The sequence below is a fragment of the Thamnophis elegans genome, chromosome 4 (assembly GCF_009769535.1).
Source record: "Thamnophis elegans isolate rThaEle1 chromosome 4, rThaEle1.pri, whole genome shotgun sequence".
In the NCBI taxonomy this organism is placed as follows: domain Eukaryota; kingdom Metazoa; phylum Chordata; class Lepidosauria; order Squamata; family Colubridae; genus Thamnophis; species Thamnophis elegans.
In genome coordinates this window covers 112,322,939-112,342,631 of record NC_045544.1, presented here as the reverse complement: position 1 = coordinate 112,342,631, position 19,693 = coordinate 112,322,939, and the positions used below count along the sequence as shown (strand labels likewise).

Below are 19,693 nucleotides of genomic sequence, written 5' to 3'. Positions count from 1 at the left end.
TTTGCAGAAGGGAGTTCCTCCTAGGATAAGAGGAAGACATGTGTGTGAAGGCTGGGATCTGCTGGGAACATGACCTTCTACATATTCTGTTTATTTTTTATCGATTTTGTCAATTTTGCTTTTGTAAGGGCTTTATATTTACTATTTAGAATTTAGAATTTTAGAATAACAGATTTGGAAGGGATCTTGGAGGTCTTCTAGTCCAACCCCCTGCTTAGGCAAGAAACCGTACACAACTTCAGACAAATGGTTGTCCAATCTCTTCTTTAAAACTTCCAGTGTTGGAGCATTCACAACTTCTGGAGAAAAGTTCTTCCATTGATTAATTGTTCTAACTGTCCGGAAATTTCTCCTTAGTTCTAAGTTGCTTCTCTCCTTGATTAGTTTCCACCCATTTCTTCTTGTTCTATCTATTTTTCAGAGTGTTGTTGTTACCAGGTTGTTTGCCACATAGAGCCTCCAAGAATGGATAGCATACAAATGCAATGTAATGCGATGCATAATACGTGTTTATACATTTCTAAGTGATCTTGAAGCATAACCTAAAAACAGGTACCTTGTTTTTACTGCAAAACAGTGACTCTAGCTGCTAGTTAAAAATGAATACTGCCGTAAACCTGGATGATGTTTTCAACAGAAGACCTGGTTTTGGATTTTTTAAGTTTGCAATAACTTGTCTTCTAAACACGAGTTACAACCGTATGATTCTTTGTAAGATGTTTATAACAACAGTCCTGGGAAAAAACAATCCTTAGGAAGCACTTACCCAGGGATGCCTCCTGCTTCCATCTTGTTGGCTACAGTTACATCCGTAGACCATACATCATACTGCCAACGTTTCTGCCCTAGGACTCCACCAAGGACAGCGCCGCTGTGCACTCCCACACGCATGTCCACGTCGGTTTTGGTCTTCTCTCGTACATAGCTTTAGAGGAATAAATTAATAATAAGCAATATGTAGCTGAAAAGAATGGTTGTTTCCTGTTTCTATACTTGGGAAGGCTTTGCTAGGGCTGCTTTTATTGTGCACAGGGCTTCATTGTGCTAAGGGCAGTAAGAAGAAAAGAAAATAAACAAGCAATATAAGGTTGCTATAATTGTTTTGGTTCCATTAAGGGAACACACACACACACACCCAATATAGTAGTCTTCAAATGTGGGTAGACTACAAGGGCCCGAAATCTCAGACATCGTAGTCAAACTCAGGTTTTGAAGAAGATTTGAATACAGGAATAGGCAAACTAATAAAAATCAATTCTAAATGGGAGATACGTATGGCTTTTTAGATAGCACTGGGGGGGGGGAGCTATAGCTCAGTAAAAGAGCTATTTCCTTACAGCACAAGGGTCCTCTGTGAAACCTTGGCTATTTAGATAGGGCTGGAAAAACTATGGCCAAAAAACATGATGAGCTCTATCACTGTCAACAATCCTGGGTTAGAGCACTAAAGAAACATAGTTTTGTTTATTCTTATGCCAGAACTGGTGCCAGATTCCAAAGATTGCCTAATAATCCAGCTCTCCTTTTTGCCTCTCTTTTATTTCTCTAGCTTCTTTCTATAATTGAGCTGTAAAACGAATTCAATGTTGCTATTCCTGTAATTTTGCATAAATATTTTTATAAGGCCAAAATTTTCCATTCCTAAGACTGTTCTAAGCATGGAATTTTGTTTTACAGAGAGACAAAATTAGCTGGAAAGATATTGTTTAGTTATCATGATGAGTGGAAAAAAAGACCAGGAATTTTTTTTCTCTGACTCTCCAGCTGGAAAAGATAAACTAAGATGAAAATTTACCGTTCAGAAGCAACCACACTTAGGGGGAGATTTCTACACAATTAACCTTTAGGTGAAAAATATGCAAGGATACATCAGGAAATAATGATATAATAAACATTACTGTCTTTAATTACAGTAGGACAACAGAGAAGGGGAAAAGAGCTATGTAATCAAATGGAGAATCTTGTAGTGAGGCTTATTTATGCATTTATTAAATTTATTTGCCACCTGTCTCACTCCTGCATGACTTTAACAAGTCATGCCTAAAGCAAATGAACTAAGCAAATCACATCTGTAATTCAATAAAGTTCTTATAAAACAATATATTTCACACAAAAAAATATCCCTTGGCAACATCATAAAAGAAGAGTTTTTCATGTGGGAAACAGAAAAAAATAATATGAATGGAAAAAAAAGACAACAACCCAGGCTGCAAAAACCAAAAACAGCATGAAAATTTGCAAAGTGTGAGTGCTTACGAAATAGCTTCCACCATAGCAAGACCCATCATGATTGAGCAAACAGCGTGATCCTCACGGTAATCTGGCAATCCACAGATACAGTAGTAGCAGTCACCCAGAATCTTGATACGCAGTTGATGGTATTTCTGTAAGAATGCCGTTTTTTTAAAAAGGTAAAGGTTTAGGATTTTCAGGTCTCAGAAACCTGTAATTGACTTTTTAAACCTATTGTTGAAAAGGTTGCCATGGGTTCCCTGCCTCATTCATCCTCTGATCCAAAAGCAATAGCAATAGCACTTAAACTTACATACTACTTCTGTGCTTTACAGTCCTCTCTAAGCAGCTTCCAGAGTCAGCCTATTTCCCCTAACAATCTTGGTCCTCATTTTACCAACCTCGGAAGGATGGAAGGCTGAGTCAACCTTGAGCCTGGTGGGATTCAAACTGCCAAATTGCAGGCAGCTGGCAGTCAGCAGAAGTAGTCTGCAGTACTGCATTCTAACCACTGCACCAAAGGGGCTCTTCCGATTACTTAGCATGTTTAATTTAAGTAATTTCTCAAGATAATTAATTATAGGTGATAGAAATAATACCCTGCAAAATTAATTAATTTGACAAGCAAGCAACTCCAAAAGAGATATGGCTGCTAATACAAAATAATTATCATGAGTTGAAGAAAAAATTAATGTGCAGTAAATCTAAACTAATTTGTGAAATAATTCTTATTCCAATTATAGTAACAACCATAAACACATGTACAGGTAGTCCTCGAATTACTACAGTTCACTTAGTGACTATTTGAAGTTACAATGGTACTGAAAAAAAGTGACTTATGATTATTTTTCACACTTATGACAGTTGCCGCATCCCCATGGTCTTGTGATTTACGTTTGGATGCTTGACAATTGATTCATGGTTTATGACTGTTGCAATGTCTCGGGATCATGTGATCATCTTTTGCAACCTTCTGACAAGCAAAGTCAATGGGAAATCAGATTCACTTAATAACCATGTTACTAACTTAATAACTGCAGTGATTCACTTAACAAATGTGGCAAGAAAAGCTGTAAATCAGGGCAAAACTCACAACAAATTTCTCAGTTCAAAACATAAATTCTGGGCTCAATTGTGGTCCTAAATCAAGGATCCCTTGCACTTTAAATAGCTGGCATAAGCATATACTGCAGCAGCTTCATTCCCCTATATTGTCTTTAGTCCTATTTATGAGAATGAATCCTTGTGCAAACGTTGCCCTCCAGATGCAATTCACTACAGCTTCCATAGTCCTAGCCAGATGGCTGAGAAAACAAATGGGTAGTCAAATCAAATCTCTCAAGCAATGCTATAGAAACCTTATAATTAAAAAGTACTAAATCTATCCTGATCTGATATTTGAATACATTTAAGAATGACATCAGCTGGGCACAGAATCTTCTTTGGAAGTTGAATATATTGCAGTAAGATATATTTATTTATCCAGAACTCTCAGTATAATCTCAAAAAAATGTTTCATATTTGAAGGTGGTTCTACTGATATTCCTTATTTCTAAATATGTAATTTCAGCCAGATTTTTTTTAAAAAAAATATAGAATGGCTCTTTGGCAAGAATACTTTAAAAATAGAGGGGTGGGGGGAAGCAGAAGGGCAGCTTAATCTCATCTCAGGTAAATCTTCCCTTTTATTAGTGCTTGTACATCAGAATTGTGTTTGTCTGCTTCTTTTCCATTTTTAATTTGCTTCATGCTGCATAAAGCCATAATTACAAATAAGAAGGGTAGTTTGGGTTGAATTACGCACAATTTGCTCCAAAGATCTAAAGGATTTCCAGAATTATATATAAGTAAATAATCAAGAAACTCACAGCTGCTAGTTTATCAAATCGAGCAAAGAGTTCGTTCAAAAGTTTCACCAATTCTTGGGCACTGCATGTGGATGACAGCTGCGTGAAACCTACGATGTCAGCAAAAAGGATGCTGTAGAATGAAAGATATGAGATCCAAAACAGGTGAGATGTCATCATTTAACTTAGCTGCAGCAAAAACAATTTATGATGGCTGTTGTACCATTTGATTTATTACTCTCTCATCTGAAATTTAATCTCGATGTCATCAGTTCCTTGATATTTCTGCTTTTCTGCTTTAATTCTACTCCACATTGATGTTTACTAGCTTCTTCTATTTCAGAAGTGTACAGTGTTTAAGACAGTGTTTCTCAACCTTGGCCACTTGAAGATGTCTGGACTTCAACTCCCAGAATTCCCCAGCCAGCAAATGCTGGCTGGGGAATTCTGGGAGTTGGAGTCCAGACATCTTCAAGTAGCCAAGGTTGAGAAACACTGGTTTAAGACATCAGGGGCTGCAACTGACTCCCAACTGTGTGGAGGGCCACAAGAGGCTATCTGTTAATTTAATAACACATTGAAAGGACCTACCTAATTTTGTTCAGTTTTAGGAAGCATGTAAGGGTAGGGTTGGGAACAGGAGGCCTCCCAGTGTCACACCATTCCATTCCCATTCTTAAAACTCTTATCATCACCACAAAGTCCCATATTTGGCTGTTAGGGTTTCAGTGGTATAGGCTCAAGGTGCTTGCTGGAGAAATGCAAACCAGTTTGCATGAAGAAAACAATCGTCTACTTTTGCTCTGTTGTTTTATTGCAACACTAAGCACAATAATTATATTATTCCTTCTGCTTCTGAGCTGCATGTTACATTGTGATGAATTTGGAAAGTTATTTTGCTCGAATTGTGCTTTGGGTCATAGCTGAATTATGTAATTACCTTTTCCACTAGAGACACTCATTGTACCCATAAAGATTTACTTCAAATAATGGCTTAGCATTGGATTTAATTTTCTCTTATTGTGTACTGATCCAGGAGATGGCCTTGTCAGTACCAGCAAACTATATATAGCAGCCATGCCCCACTACAGGCCACGCGAGTGGCTGGCCTGTGTACGCTTGTGCTTGCACTCCCTAGTCACGCTAGCATCACCGCGAGCATTGTACATTGCATCATGTGGGCGCTAGCGTCACCACAAGCGTCACATGGGTGCTAGCATTGCTGTGAGTATCACATGGGCAATAGCATCGCTGCAAGTTTTGTGCGCGCTTGCGGCCCAGTTCACACAAGGGGGGGCATTTGTGCATGTGCAGGTAAGGGTGCCTGCCCCTCTCCCCCTCTGGGCCACCAACCCAGAAAGATTGGGGAACTCTGATCTACAGAATATCCTCCTTAAAAGAGCCACATTTGTTACCTGACATTTTCATGGCGGTACATATACATGGTATTGAACTGCTGCAATTCTTTTTGGCTTGCATCTTTCTTCATATCCTTCAGCATTTCATCTGCTACATGTCTGGGCAAAATTGAAAGCATCAAACTTTCCTAAAATGAAAAAAATAAATAGAAGTATTGAAAAGATAGAAGAATTATCAAGAGAGAGATTAATACTGCAGCAGATTACACCAGAAACATGTAGAAGAGATTTCAGCTGCTGTGGGGATTTTTTCCTTATCTCAAAGTGAGAATGAATAAAAGCTCAAAATTATGTCTTTCATGCAGAAATGTTCTTCCAGATGTGAACAATTTGGGAGTGCTTGCTCCAGACTGATGACTTATGTAATGCCAAGAAGAACCTGTCAGCAGCATCTGTCACAGTAGTCTTCTTGTCACGATAAGGAACTTTTGTAGTACTTCTTGCTTTATCACCAACTGATCTAGCATGGATTATCATATTCTGAAGTCATGAGGGTGGCTTTTGGCAGCTGATAGTTAGGAATCAGGAAGGAAAAGCAGCATTCAAATTGAGGTATCACAAAAGGCAGTTAAAGGAGTACCATGTGTTCTGCATTATGGTTTCTGACCCAGCCCTACAGATCAGGGGTGGGTTCCTGTACCAGTTGGTACTGGCTTGCTGCGCAGGTGCGGGGGCGCTCCCGCTGCGCATTGCTCGTACATGCACAGCTGACTGTAAATTGTTCTGCACATGCACAGAAACATGCCAGCAACAGCAGAAGAGATCAGGGAACCGGTTCAGGGGGGTGGCCAGCCTGGGTTGCTGCCGGTTCTGCCAAATCACCACTACCAGTTTGGCGAAACCGGGTGAAACCAGGCCAAACTGGGAGCAGCCCACCTCTGCTACAGATAGAATTGAACTGCATAGAAAACGGTTGGCGATCATATACACACAACAAGCCTACCACATGAAATCTCTTCTTTGTATTATATAAAATCTGAATGATGATAGAGCTGCTACTCCAATGGAAAAACTTCATCAGGACTATTTAGACAGTACTATATGCAGGGAATGCACTAGTAGACTATTTGTTTTGCAAATACAGTTCAGCTTAACAAATGCATAGCAGATTGTGAATTTTGCCAAAAAAACTATAAAAGGAACACCCAATACTGTAATTATATCACTACAGAGAGATATTGGAAAAGAAGTGAAACTAGTATTTTCAGCTAAGAACGTAGGTCATAAAAATGTAACTCTCATCAATTGTTACTGATACTGTGAGATGTCAATCATGGGAAATCTTTTAAGATCGATTGTTCTCAGTTGCTACTTCAGAACTCACAGATTTAAAATGTTCACTCTTTGCAGAGAAGCTTATTAAAACCAACCCCTATTATATAAAAAAAAAATAGTGGGAGAGAGAAATAGTGGTCCATGTTGCAAAGCAAATTCTATGAAAAGAAGACCCATTCCTGATTTCTCATCTATGTCATTTATTTGAATCCAACACATTTAAAAATAGGTTGTCTTGGAAATGAACTTATGCTACTTCTAGCTTGATTACACAGATTTCAAGTTTATGTCCTGTGCACTGAATGCAAAAGCAAAAACATCCGGTATATTCAACTTGATTACCAATATGGAAGTCACAATCTGCCAGAACTACATCCAGGATCCAACGTGCAAATTAAATTGGAGGATCAGTAGATATAGTTACAACTGAAGACAGCCAAGAAGTTAATAAAGAAGTAAATATTTTGAAATTGTTATACAAGCAAAAAGGATGAAGTAAAGGTTCTCCTTGCACAGATGTGCTATTCATTCCTGACTCTAGGGGGCGGTGCTCATCTCCATTTCAGCCAGTGCTGTCCGAAGACATCTCCGTAGTCATGTGGCCAGCATGACTAAAGGCCAAAGGCGCACAGAACGCTGTTACCTTCCCACCAAAAGTGGTTCCTATTTTTCTACTTGCATTTTTAATGTGCTTTCAAACTGCCAGGTTGGCAGAAGCTGGGACAAGTAACAGGAGCTCACTCTGTTATGCGGCGCTAGGGATTTGAACTGCTGAACTACCGACTTTCTGATTGACAAGCTCAGCTTCTTAGCCACTGAGCTACTGAGTCCCTTTAAAAAGGACGAAAGTAGTAAGAAAAACTCAAGTTGACTCCAAATGTCAAGACAAGACAAGGGTGTGGTATACAGTAAAGGATGGGCAAGGAAAATCTCAATCAGGCTAACCAGACTGGCCATCAAAGCAAAGAACTCAGCTTCATCTTCAATTTCCTTCCTATATCTCAACTGCTCATTAAAACTGAAGCATCAAATTATCCCCACTGTATCCCTTCTGAGAATCCCCCAGGAGCATTTGAATGGCAACAGCAGTAGCAACAGAAAACATCACCCATTCGAACTCTCTTGGCACTCTTTCAGACCCATCCCATAAATTGCCAACAGTATTAGCATTCGCCTTACAAGCTCCTCAACCATTAAATGGCTACACAACACAATATTTTCAAAGGCTTCACCAGACACACATTCCAAAGTCAAACAAAAAAAAAGGTGGAGGGAACCTAGTTGAACCTGACTATACTGGATGAATAGATAACGTAGAACTTAGTGTAACATCTGCCACAGAAGGTCATGGGTGCTTACATGATGTGAAACAAATATTTAATTACTTTTTTTCCCAAAAGTTGCATACTTCACTTCTGGCTGTTGAACTACACAATCAGAAACCTAGGAAATAAAAACCTAGACAGAAAACAATATTCAGAATTAAGATACACTATATTGCCAATAGTATTTGCTCACCCATCCAAATAATCAGAATCAGGTGTTCCAATCACTTCTATGGTCATAGGTGTATAAAATCAAGTACCTAGGCATGCAGACTGTTTTTACAAACATTTGTGAAAGAATGGGTCGCTCTCAGGAGCTCAGTGAATTCCAGTGTGGAACTGTGATAGGATGCCACCTGTGCAACAAATCCAGTGATGAAATTTCCTCGCTTCTAAATATTCCACAGTCAACTGTCAGCTATATTATAAGAACGTGGAAGTGTTTGGGAACGACAGCAACTCAGCCACAAAGTGGTAGGCCTCGTCCAACATCAGTGTGTGACCTCACAAATGCGCTTCTGGAAGAATGGTCAAAAATTCCCATAAACACAGTCTTGAACCCTGTGCACAGCCTTCCCAGAAGAGTTGAAGCTGTTATAGCTGCAAAGGGTGGACCGACGTCATATTGAACCCTATGGATTGGGAATGGGATGTCACGTACAGTAAGTTTGTATGTGAGTAAAGGCAGGTGAGCAACTACTTTTGGCAATATAGTGTATGGGGGGTAGTGTTTGTGTGTTGTGTGTGTGTGTATATACATTGTATATGTATACATGCACACATACAGTATACAGTGTGTATATACAGTATATAGTGTACTGTATATCATCATCATTTTAGCCACTGTCTATCCACTGAAGATGAAGGCCTCTTCTGCATGTTTCCAACCAATACAGTCATGGGCTTTCTTTTGCCAATAGGGCATGCAATACTTGCTGAGGTCATCAGTTCATCTTGTTTTAAGTCTCTTTCATGGACGCTTTTTAATCAAACGGGATCCATTCTATGGCTGCCTTGGTTCACCTGCCATCAGTTCTTGCTACGCGACCAGCCCATTTCCATTTTAATTCTTTTACACTCTTGATAATATCATATACTTTCATTTGTTCTCTAATTGATGTGCAGGCCTTTCTATCTCAGTGATGGCATGCTCCCTGGGAAGAGGAGCTTCCCAGGGGGAATGCACGCGCTGGAAAATGAACTTCTGGTTCCCGGAGCACGCATGCATGTGGACCAGCAAGTCTTCCGATTATTTGCCACGTATGCGCATGTGCCGATCAGTTGGCTGGTGTGCATGCTGCCACCAGAAAACAAAAGACCACTTTTCCGGTTTCCAGAACTGCTGCACGCACAAAGGCGAGCTAATCATTGCATGTGCATGCATGCCATAAACTAGGAAGAGGAATGGGGGTGATGCCGCACGTCCAGATGACAGGGCTCAGCGTGCCACTTTGGGCCCGTGTGCCATAGGTTCACCATCACGGTCCTAGAGGCATAATAGCAGAAAGACACTGATCTTGCACTCCCTTTCGATTCCTTTACAGAACTTACCCCCCTTTTTGGCTTCCTTCTGGAAGAAACCAATTTAGTTAACTATGTTTTATACTCTACAGAATGCAGTAACCTAATTGAATTAGTTTTCCTGCTTGCTTCCTTTATTTTCTAAAAGCTTCATAAAATTACCTGTGTACAACAGAATATAAAACAAAAGGAAAAATATGATACTTTTATCCAGTGCACCATAAAAAGCTATTAAATATATGCTAAGCCATCACAACAAAATGAATACAACATCTAATACAATCACTAAAGGAGGGGTTTTTTTTTTAGGTTGTGGGCTTAGCATGTTCAAGATAGTGGAACTGGCACCAAGAGCCATGGAAAGATACATGTTTGGCATTACAAGATAAAACAGAACCGTGATGGCGAACCAATGGCATGCATGCCACAGGTGGCTTTCCTGAAGCCTGGGGAGGGCAAAAAACGGCCACAACGGGCCAACCGGAAGTTTGGAAACAATCTGTTTCTGACTTCCGGAGGGCCTTCAGGGGGCTGGGGAAGGCAGTTTTCGCCCTCCCCAGGCTTCAGGAAAGCCTCCGGGGCCTGGGGAGGGGTCGTGTGTGAATGCGTGGGGGGGCAGAGAGGATTGAATTGGTGTAGGCATGCACAATTGTGGCATGCCATAAAAAAAAAGGAATTGCCATCGCTGCTCTATCTGATAGGAATCAGCATTGAGACCAGCAGTACGTCTGGGCCACTCCTGCAGAAGCGGCCTTACGAAATAAGCTGAGGCCACAAAGCATGGAGGGCAACATTATACAAAGTAAATTATTTTCTATGATGAGCACATCAGAACAATTCTACCATGCAAAAAACATTTTCATTGAGATAATACCCTGCGCTATCAGTCTGCCTGGGATTTCCACTTTTGAAATTCCACTGGGTTAGATGTTGCCAATCACCTAACTCTAAATATACTCCTCTAACATTTTAATCCCTTGCACTTCATTGTAGCCCTGAAACACGGTCACGTAAGAATATTCAGCAGGCAAACATCAAGACTCCCCTCAAGAGCAAAGCTGCTGGGGCTCATGAGCACATATTGACTCTTCCTTTATTTTATGGTAAGAGGAAACTGATACTTAAAGTTACCATGCCAACCATTATACAGTTTTTTTTCCCCTCAATCACTGACAATCTGCTATCTGCAACCAGTGAAAGAGAAGCTACAGACACGATGGTGCGAGAAGAGAAAGCATCTCTCCACTGATGGGAGTCAATGCAGGTAGTTCTCGACTTGCAGCCATAACTGAGCTCAAAATGTCTGTTGTTGCTAAGCAAGGTTGTTGTTAAGTGAGTCGTACCTCATTTTACAATGCTTTTGCCACAGTTGTTAAACAAATCATTGCAGTTGTTAAGTGAATCGTGTGGTCGTTTAGTGAATCTAGTTTCCATTATTGACTGCATGTTGGTAACTGGCTGGGAATACTGCAATGGCCGTGTGAAAAACGGACATAAATCACTTTTTTCAGTGTTGTTTTAGCTTTCAAATACGACATATATACAGCATATATACAGCATATATATTTATCAGCACAAATACAACAAGCATATATACAGTTTATACAGTACAGTTAAAACAATAACATCAGTTTTAGAATTTAAGGAACAATTTTACCACAGTGTGTTCCAGTTTCTAAATGAGAAAATATAGCCCACAGAATATCATGAGTTGACATATGAATTAAATACAGTTTGCATTACAATGATGTTAAATAAAAAAATTATACTAATAACAAAAATATGGTGCATTAGTAAAATCTCTTCAATTGCAACATTAGGGAAATAAAATCACACATAAAGTTAAACTAATGAGATTTCAAAAGCTGGAACCACCACCAAAAGTTTGGCTGTATTGTATGATTTACATTAATAGCAATGGATTATAACCTGGTGTATTCCTTATATATGATACATTTTCACATCTGACTTTTTATTTATATGATAGATATTTCTGTATTTTGTCTCTTCTTTTTTTACATGTATATATCTAAGAATTATGTTAATGTAGCTGCCTAATATTGTAAAAGAAAAAATACATAGCTTCTCATTTAAAAAAAACCAACACAAATGCAGTTTGCAAAATAGAAAAAAAATAAAATCGCTATAAATCACTATAAATCAACATAACATGAAAGCAACATCCATGCTTATTATAACTGGATAATTTTTGTGTGTGTTTATTTGAATTGCAGCATATTATTTAAGAGCAGAAGATTTCTATACAAATTTATTTAGGGAATGTAGTACCGTATTACATTTTCTCAATTTTTCCAGTATTATTACACTGGAGCCTAACCGTTAAATATATATTTTGATTGAATGGCCAGCCTCGTTGATAATGCATGCTTTAAATGAACAGATGACAAAGCTGCTATTTACTTGGATGGTTTTCTTGGATGAGCCAGAACTGAAGAAGCTTATTGGATGAGAAGCAAAACATCTTCAAAGAAAAACTAGAAAGTCCAGTTGTCTCTTGAAAAAAGCACCTGTGGGACAACCATGATCTGGATGACTGAGCTACTGAGTTTAAAATGTTGACAACCTTGATAATATTGCCTAACCCTGCCTCTTTCCACCCTAGATGGAATATAGCCAAGCATAATGGAATAGTCAGGGGAAAAGACTTTAGGGTTACAACGAATCGTGTCTTTGATTCTATAAAGCTAAGAATAAATAAAAATCCATAATTGCACTAATTAAAAAACAAACAAATATGATATAATAAATAAGGAATAGTTGGGTGGTTCTTTATTCCCTGTTCTTTTTTTTTTTACATCAATTATAAACACCTTCAGTTTTATCTGGATGAAGGTTCAGTTTACTTTCCCTCTTGCACCCATGGCCACTGTCATTGGATCCAACTCCTAACAACCACATAGATAAGATTTGCTCCATGATGATCTGGCTTAACCTGGTCTTTCAAGTTTTCCAGCATTGTGCACATCACCACTCTAACTGGATCCATCCATCTTGCCACTTTTCATCCCCTTCTTCTGTTTTCTTCTGCCTTTCCCACACTTAGGGCTTTTTCCAGAGAGCAAGATCTTCATATTATGTGTCCAAAATAGTATAACTTGATTAATTTGTGCCTCAAGTAAAAACTCTGGGTTGATTTGTTCAATAATCCATTAGTTAGGGTTTTTTGGGTGTCCATGGTATTCTAAGGCGTCTTTTCCAATAGCAACATTCAAAGGCATCAATACTCTTCTTTCCTGCTTCTTCAAAGTCAACTTTCATTTCTGTAGAGTGTCACGGGGAATACCATGACTTACACAAATCTGATTTTTGTAGTTATAAACATATTATGGCATCTGAATATATTTTTCAATGCCTTAATGGCTGCTCTACTGAATGTAGTCTCTGTGATATATATCTTGACTGCTTGTTCTTCCTGTTGATGGTTGTTCTTAAAAGGCAGATGCTATCCAGTATCTTCATTGCCAATTCTAAAGCTGGTTGTTTGATCTGTTGTCAACAGTTTGATCATCTTTATATTTAATTTTAATCCTGTTTCTTCAGTTTGCTCCTTAACTTTGAATACTAGAGCTGGCAGATCCTTTAATTTTTTTATTGTCAGGGCAGCATCATTAGCGTAATGCATTGTATTGATGTTTCTTCCTCCAATATTTAAATCATACTCATCTTCTTTCAATCCATTTCCTTTAATATACAGTATATTCAGCGTATAGGTTTAATAAGTATACAACTTTGTCACAGTGCTTTGCCAACCTGGAGCAAATCTATTTCACTGTACTGTGGCTTCATGATGTGAGGACAATGAGATATTCTAAATTCCCATTTTTCTGAGCACATTCCACAGCTTGACATGACACAATTGAAGGCCTTTCTAGAATCAGTGAAGCACATACTGACTTCTTTTTGCTATTCTTTGGCTTTTTCAATTATCTGTGTATGTCAGTCTCATTTTTCTAAAACCAACTTCAACATCTTGCTTCTCTTCTTCCATGCAAGGTTGCATTCTGTGTTGGAGATGAAATTAGGAACATAGTTTACTCACTCCTTTTGTTTTTAGCACTAGAATGCAGATTGGCCTCTTCAAACCTATTGGCCACTGTGTCATTCTATTTGCTAATAAATTGGTAAGAACCTTTATTGATTGTTTGTCTGTTGATTGCCATATTTTAGAAGGCATTCCTTCAGTTCCTGTAGCCTTCCAACTTAGTGATGTGCTGATCAAACTTCATCTTCTAAGACTAGGGCCTCTTTTAAGTAAGGGAATATCTAAGTATCTTGGATGTTCATATCTCTACTGTGTAATGTTTCAGTATACTTCTTTCATCTTGGTTTGATCTTTTTTGAATCAATTACTCAAAGATGTCCATTGGCATCTTTGAGCATGTCAAATTGAGGAGTTCAGCAATCTTTTGAAAGAATTGTTTTTTATGTTTCTATCTTCAGAGACCTTTCTGAGGTTTTTGCTTTTCTTGGCTTTGGATTATCTTATCTTCTTGGCAATTTATATTGTCTGTTCTGACATCTAATTTGCTTTCTACTTTTTCTTCAATTTTGGCAATATCTCTGCATATTCCTCTTTAACAGATTATTTAAGTTAATTCCACAATTGCTCTCTTAGTCTAGCAATGAGATTCAGGACTTCAAAGCAATTTTCCATAAAAATGATGTGTATATATGGTCAAGATCATATTACTGAAATTGATTAGTTTTCTTCTTCTTTAACTTAATTTGGAACTTGCACATGTTCCACACTCAGTTATCTGACCATGTTTTTGATGCTATAGTAGAGTTCCTCCACCTGTTTTGAGCAATAATGTAGTCAATTTGATTTGATTTTTTAAAAAGTTTTTTTGTTTTTTTGTTCTCTATTTACAATTAAAGGTATACATTCACATTGCCATTCATATACATTTGTCATTCCATTTATAAATTATAATATTCCATTTGGGTTGCTTTATTTACCATCCCTCATCTGTTTTGACACCACCACCTTCTCCCTTTCTTTTCTCCCTCCTTCCCTTCTCTACTTCCTTCCTTCCTCATTTCCCTTCCTTCTTCCCTTACTTTTCCCCTCCTCCTCTTTTCCTCTTCTTCTTTCTACCCTCTCTCCTTCTCTTCTTCTCCCTTCCATCTTCCTTTCCTCATCTCTATCTTCCTTCCCTCCTCTTCATCTCATCTCCTCTCTGCTCTTCCTTTCTCTCCCTCCCTCCCTTCTCTACTTCCTTCCTTCATCCTCTCCTTTCCCTTCCTTCTTCCCTTACCTCTCCCCTACATCTCTCTTCCCCTTTCTACCCTCTCTCCTTTTCACCTTCTCCTTTCCATCTTCCTCTCCTCACCTCTCTCTTCCTTCTCTCCTTTCCCTCTCATTTTCTCTCCTCCTCTCTTCCTTTCTTTTTCTATTGTTGCCGGTGTATCTTCCAGCTCTTAATTTATTTCTTCTTGGGGTGGTATTTCTGCAAACCTAAAAATCGTTGAATATCATTTCTTGCTCCTTTTCCTTCTCTCTCTCTTTTTTTAAAAAAAGATATTTTTCTTTTTTGGACAGACAAAGACAGACAACACATAACACATAGAACCTTCTTCAATCATATACAGCATGTCGTTTGGTTACAAAGTTTTTGTGCATTATTTCCATAGTCTTCACTTTCAATTCTATATAAAATCACCAATTATCAATCTAGTATATATGTATACATTATTATCATTGTACATCATTTATTTGACTATAACTATTATTTCTTCATTTAAAAAAAATTCTAGGTATAAAAATTCTCCGTTTTTCATTTCCACTATTTAATCTTTAATTTTAGATGTAAATTTACTCATTTCAACACATATAAAGCTCTGTGTTTTATTACAATAATCCCCTCTTACAATTTAAACAAATTCTCATATCATCAATCCAATATATTATATAAAATATTATAATTATTAAACATTCATTTGACTATAAATTGTTTTTACATCTTTTTGTATGAAATATTCTAAAGTTAAAGTAAAACTATATAATGGTGTTCCATTAGATCCTCCTAAAATCATCCAGTGACATTACATCTTTATAACATATTCTAAATAAAAATTGGTTATATTTAATAACAAAGACTTTTAAACCTCCTCTCATAGTCCTCATTTGCAGTTTGTATAACATTTCATATCATCAAAGTAATATATATATTTAAAGTCACAACCCCTGGTATGCCCCAATTATGGGAGGAAGCTAACTGCTTCCATTCTCTGTCAATCGGCTCGTCACAAGAGTCCATCATGACATAAACCCAATATTTTTACTGTTGCCTTTGTTATATTTGTGGTTTTTTTATCAGCACAAATTAAAAACACACACACACACACACACACACACACAAATATATATATGTATATATATATATATACACACACACACATTGTTATCGTTGTTACTCATTTTTGTGACTATAACTATTCTCACACCATTTTATACATAATACTCTACATTTAACTAAGTTTAACTTAATTTTTATTATAAACTTTCATTACATCAACCTGCGTCTTTCCAATAGTAGTGCATTTTTATATCTCATGCCATTTGTAGTATTAGTATTCTGGTTATTTTCTTGGTAGGTCTTGTATGGACTTCTCTTCGCAACTTGTTGCTCATTGCATATCTTATAAACACTCGAACCCCTCCATCTGTTCCTTCCATCAGCTTATCTTTGGTTACCATCGATGTTTCTGCTGTCAAGATTTATCTCCTTACTTCCATCAAATTTTCTCTCTTTTCTTCTTCTGTACTTTGAAATCTGAGATAGAGTTCTGGTCCATCTATCTCCCCTTTCCATAATCCACTCTTGCCATTTCCAACCAAGCTCAGTTTTCTGTCAGTATCAACAATTTTCTTATCTCTTGGCTCATTTTTTCCTTCTATTTTTGGAACTCTGTCCTCAACTTTCTTCATTTGATAAATGTCCTCAATTTTCCCATCTCTTTTTGCTGTTCTGCTTTCTCCATTCTCCATTCTCTTCTCAATTTTCTCTGTTATTACTAATATTTTTTGAATTTCAAACATACTCATTTGCAATATTAATGTTTCTTTTTCATGTTGCGCCATTCTTCCAATTTATAAACACTGGCACTATAGCATTAAAGTTTTTTGTTATATTTCAAGCAAGTTCATTATAATCTTTCAGGTCAAGGCTTTGTCTTCACTCCAGTCCAGCTACTGATAGTACTCCCAAAGAGCACCTGTGTAAACAATCTGTGCTCTTCCCACTATCACTCTCAATAAACAAACTGAAAAGCCTTGAAGTGTAAATCAAATGATCAAAGAGAAGAAAGAAAAAACAATGTTTCCAAGCCTCCAGCCTCTAAGTGGCAGTGTTACTTTTTTCCCTCTGCTGTTACAGCCCTCTTTATATTCCAAACTTATGGAGAAAAATTCTTAAGAAAAAAACAATCCAATCAAGCATTGTAAAAAAAGAAAATTTTAATCTACAAGTATAAAAAAATAAGAGAATAAAAAATAGAAGAAGAAAAACTAACCCATCCAATTTTAAAAATAGGAAACATTTGCAGAAATTCCATCTGTAAAAAGAAAAATTAAGAAAAAATAACACACTAAGTATAATGTAGCTTAATCTTGCCAAGTATTTTCTTCTGTCTTCAATTTTAATTTAGTTATGATTTTCATAACTGGGTAGTCTCTTTTCTAATAATAAAATTTCCTCACCAATTCAACACACTTTCTCTTCCACTTTTTTTTTCATTCTGGAGCTGCCCCAATTTCAGCAGCTTCAAGGTTGCGTGTCAGGCGTTCCTCCTTCAGTAACCAAGAAAGAAACCTCCCAACTCCATTGTTTGTGGAATTAAAAGTACTTTTACTGGTTATGAATAGACAGCAGCGAAATAAAGCAAGGTCTGAGTCAGAAAAGCACGAAATCAACATATCACACATTTGCCCAGCCCCCTTCCTCCAACAACCCCCACCCCATTGCCCAATCTGGAACTCCCTTGGGTGTCATGTGGGTTGCATCTCCAAGAAACATCATCAGGTTGGTATGTAGGACGGTTAGCCTTGACCAGGTCCAAACATTGGCCATCAGCATGCACAGAAGATGGTGAGAACAAAAATCCCTTTTTGACTATCACTCCTATACCATTTATTCCCATCCCAAATACCATGCCCCACCCTCCTCGTTTCCAATGGCAGACGAAAGCAAGCAAGCGAAGCAGAGGCTGACTCTGTGTTTCTGTCGTCGGAAAAAAGAGCTTTTTCTGGATGAATCAGGGACTTTGCGATGTCCCTGAGATCAGCAGGACATGCTCTTCTCTATCACCATCTCTATGGGATGGTTTAGGTCCAAAAGGATCGCCCAATGACAGAAATATCGACTGCGATCTTGGAGCTCCAAGATTGTGTGTCGTATCGTCGTGACATCAGCTCCTCCTCTCCCAGTCAATTTGATTTGTATAGAGGTGTTGGTTGAGTTATTTGAAGGCACTTTTAGCTATGAAGGGTTTATTGGAGTAGCAGAAATTGTTAAATTGGTCTCCTGCTTCAATTTCCTAAGCCATACAATTCAACTATGGTATATTTCCTCTAGACTGTTTCCACCTTTGACATTCCAGTCACTAATCACAAGGCACAAATCCTGCTTGCACATTCTGTTGATTTCAAATTGAATTTAATCTGATGTTGTCACACAGGAAAAGAAAATCTGAAACTGCAAAGATAGACTTGGAACGTGAAAAGTAAGAAAATGAAATGAAAACACAGGAAAGATCAATACAATGAAAGATGAAATGAGACAACTACAAAGTGGCATCTTAGGCATCAACAAATTGTGATGGGATCAGACACTTTCAATCAGGAGATCACACTGTTTATTACTCAGGAAGTGGAAAACAAAGAAGAAACGGCATTGTTTTTATAGTTAGCAAGAACACAACTTGGCTACAATGCAATCAATGACCAAATGATATCAATTAAACTTTTGATACTACTATAACTTTATTTCTTATGCCTCCTACCCAAAGTAAAACAGCTCAAACTGCCATAACAGCTTTTATCCTGTTGACTTTTCATAAGCCTTCTTTCCGGGCTTATATTTCTGTCTGTTCTGTCTTTTTATTCAGGTTAGTGAAACTACAAAAAATTATAGATCTGTTCTCTGATCATCAACTGTTTAAAATTAAATGTGCACTCAGACACTAAATCTGCAGTTCCAGGAACAAACATGCACTTCTAAAGAACTGTTAGTGCAGCTGAAAATGTAATTAATGCCACCTAATTTAAAAAGTGACTGGTCAATGATGATCAAGTATGGATGTTTGTTTTGAACTGTAGCCAGCTCTTGGCACTAAACTCTAGCAAAATGAGACTTCTTCTATAGCAAAGGATAATAAATGACATAAAGTGAGGGTGCTCTTAAGCCTGTATAAGTCACAATACTGTGAACAGAGATTATTTTGGATCCACTAGGTTGTATAAGTTTTTCTAAGAGATAATGAAATATGAGAGTTGCTGAGAGTTATAGAGAAAAAGCAGTACCAATGATGGAGAAAAGCTTCACAATGCTCAGAACTTTATTCCAGAACTGATAATTCATTTTCTGCAGTACCAAAAAAACGCACCCTGATAACTAGGAAAAACAAACCAATCCAAACCAGTACAAAAATGTACAAATACAACTGACAATCCCTCATTTAATGGCCATTCAAAGTTATGACAGCCTTGGAAATGGTGTTTTATGGTCCACAAAGCATTGCTGTCTGTCATAAAATAACACACTGCCCCACCCCTGAAGTCATGTGACTGCATTTTGGGGGCTTGGCAACCAACTTGCATTTATGACCAATTGCCAAGTGACCTGCAATCATTTTGATCATTATTTGCAATCTTCTCTGCTGGCTTCCCCCCAAAAATTAGCTGGGAAGCTGGCAGGGAAAGGTTGCAAGCAGAAGAAAGAGAGAAGAATTGAAATCCTTTGGCCTGCAGGAACAGAGCTGAAATCTTCATATGCTTGGAGGGGATGGGAAATCCTTCAGCAGGTTGCAGAAATGGGAGCTGAAATCCTGAATA

At 37.8% G+C, this 19,693-nt stretch overlaps 1 protein-coding gene across 1 annotated transcript in view; it reads right to left on the bottom strand.

Moving 5' to 3' along the window:
• ADCY3 (adenylate cyclase 3) overlaps positions 1-19,693 on the bottom strand; it is an 82,963-nt gene that overhangs the window by 25,169 nt on the left and 38,101 nt on the right. The window contains exons 4-7 of the mRNA XM_032216396.1: positions 5,495-5,625; positions 4,101-4,212; positions 2,257-2,384; positions 767-925 (exon numbers count right to left, since the gene is read on the bottom strand). Of these exons, the coding sequence (XP_032072287.1) occupies positions 767-925; positions 2,257-2,384; positions 4,101-4,212; positions 5,495-5,625 (530 nt within the window). The remainder of the gene's footprint in view (positions 1-766; positions 926-2,256; positions 2,385-4,100; positions 4,213-5,494; positions 5,626-19,693) is intronic.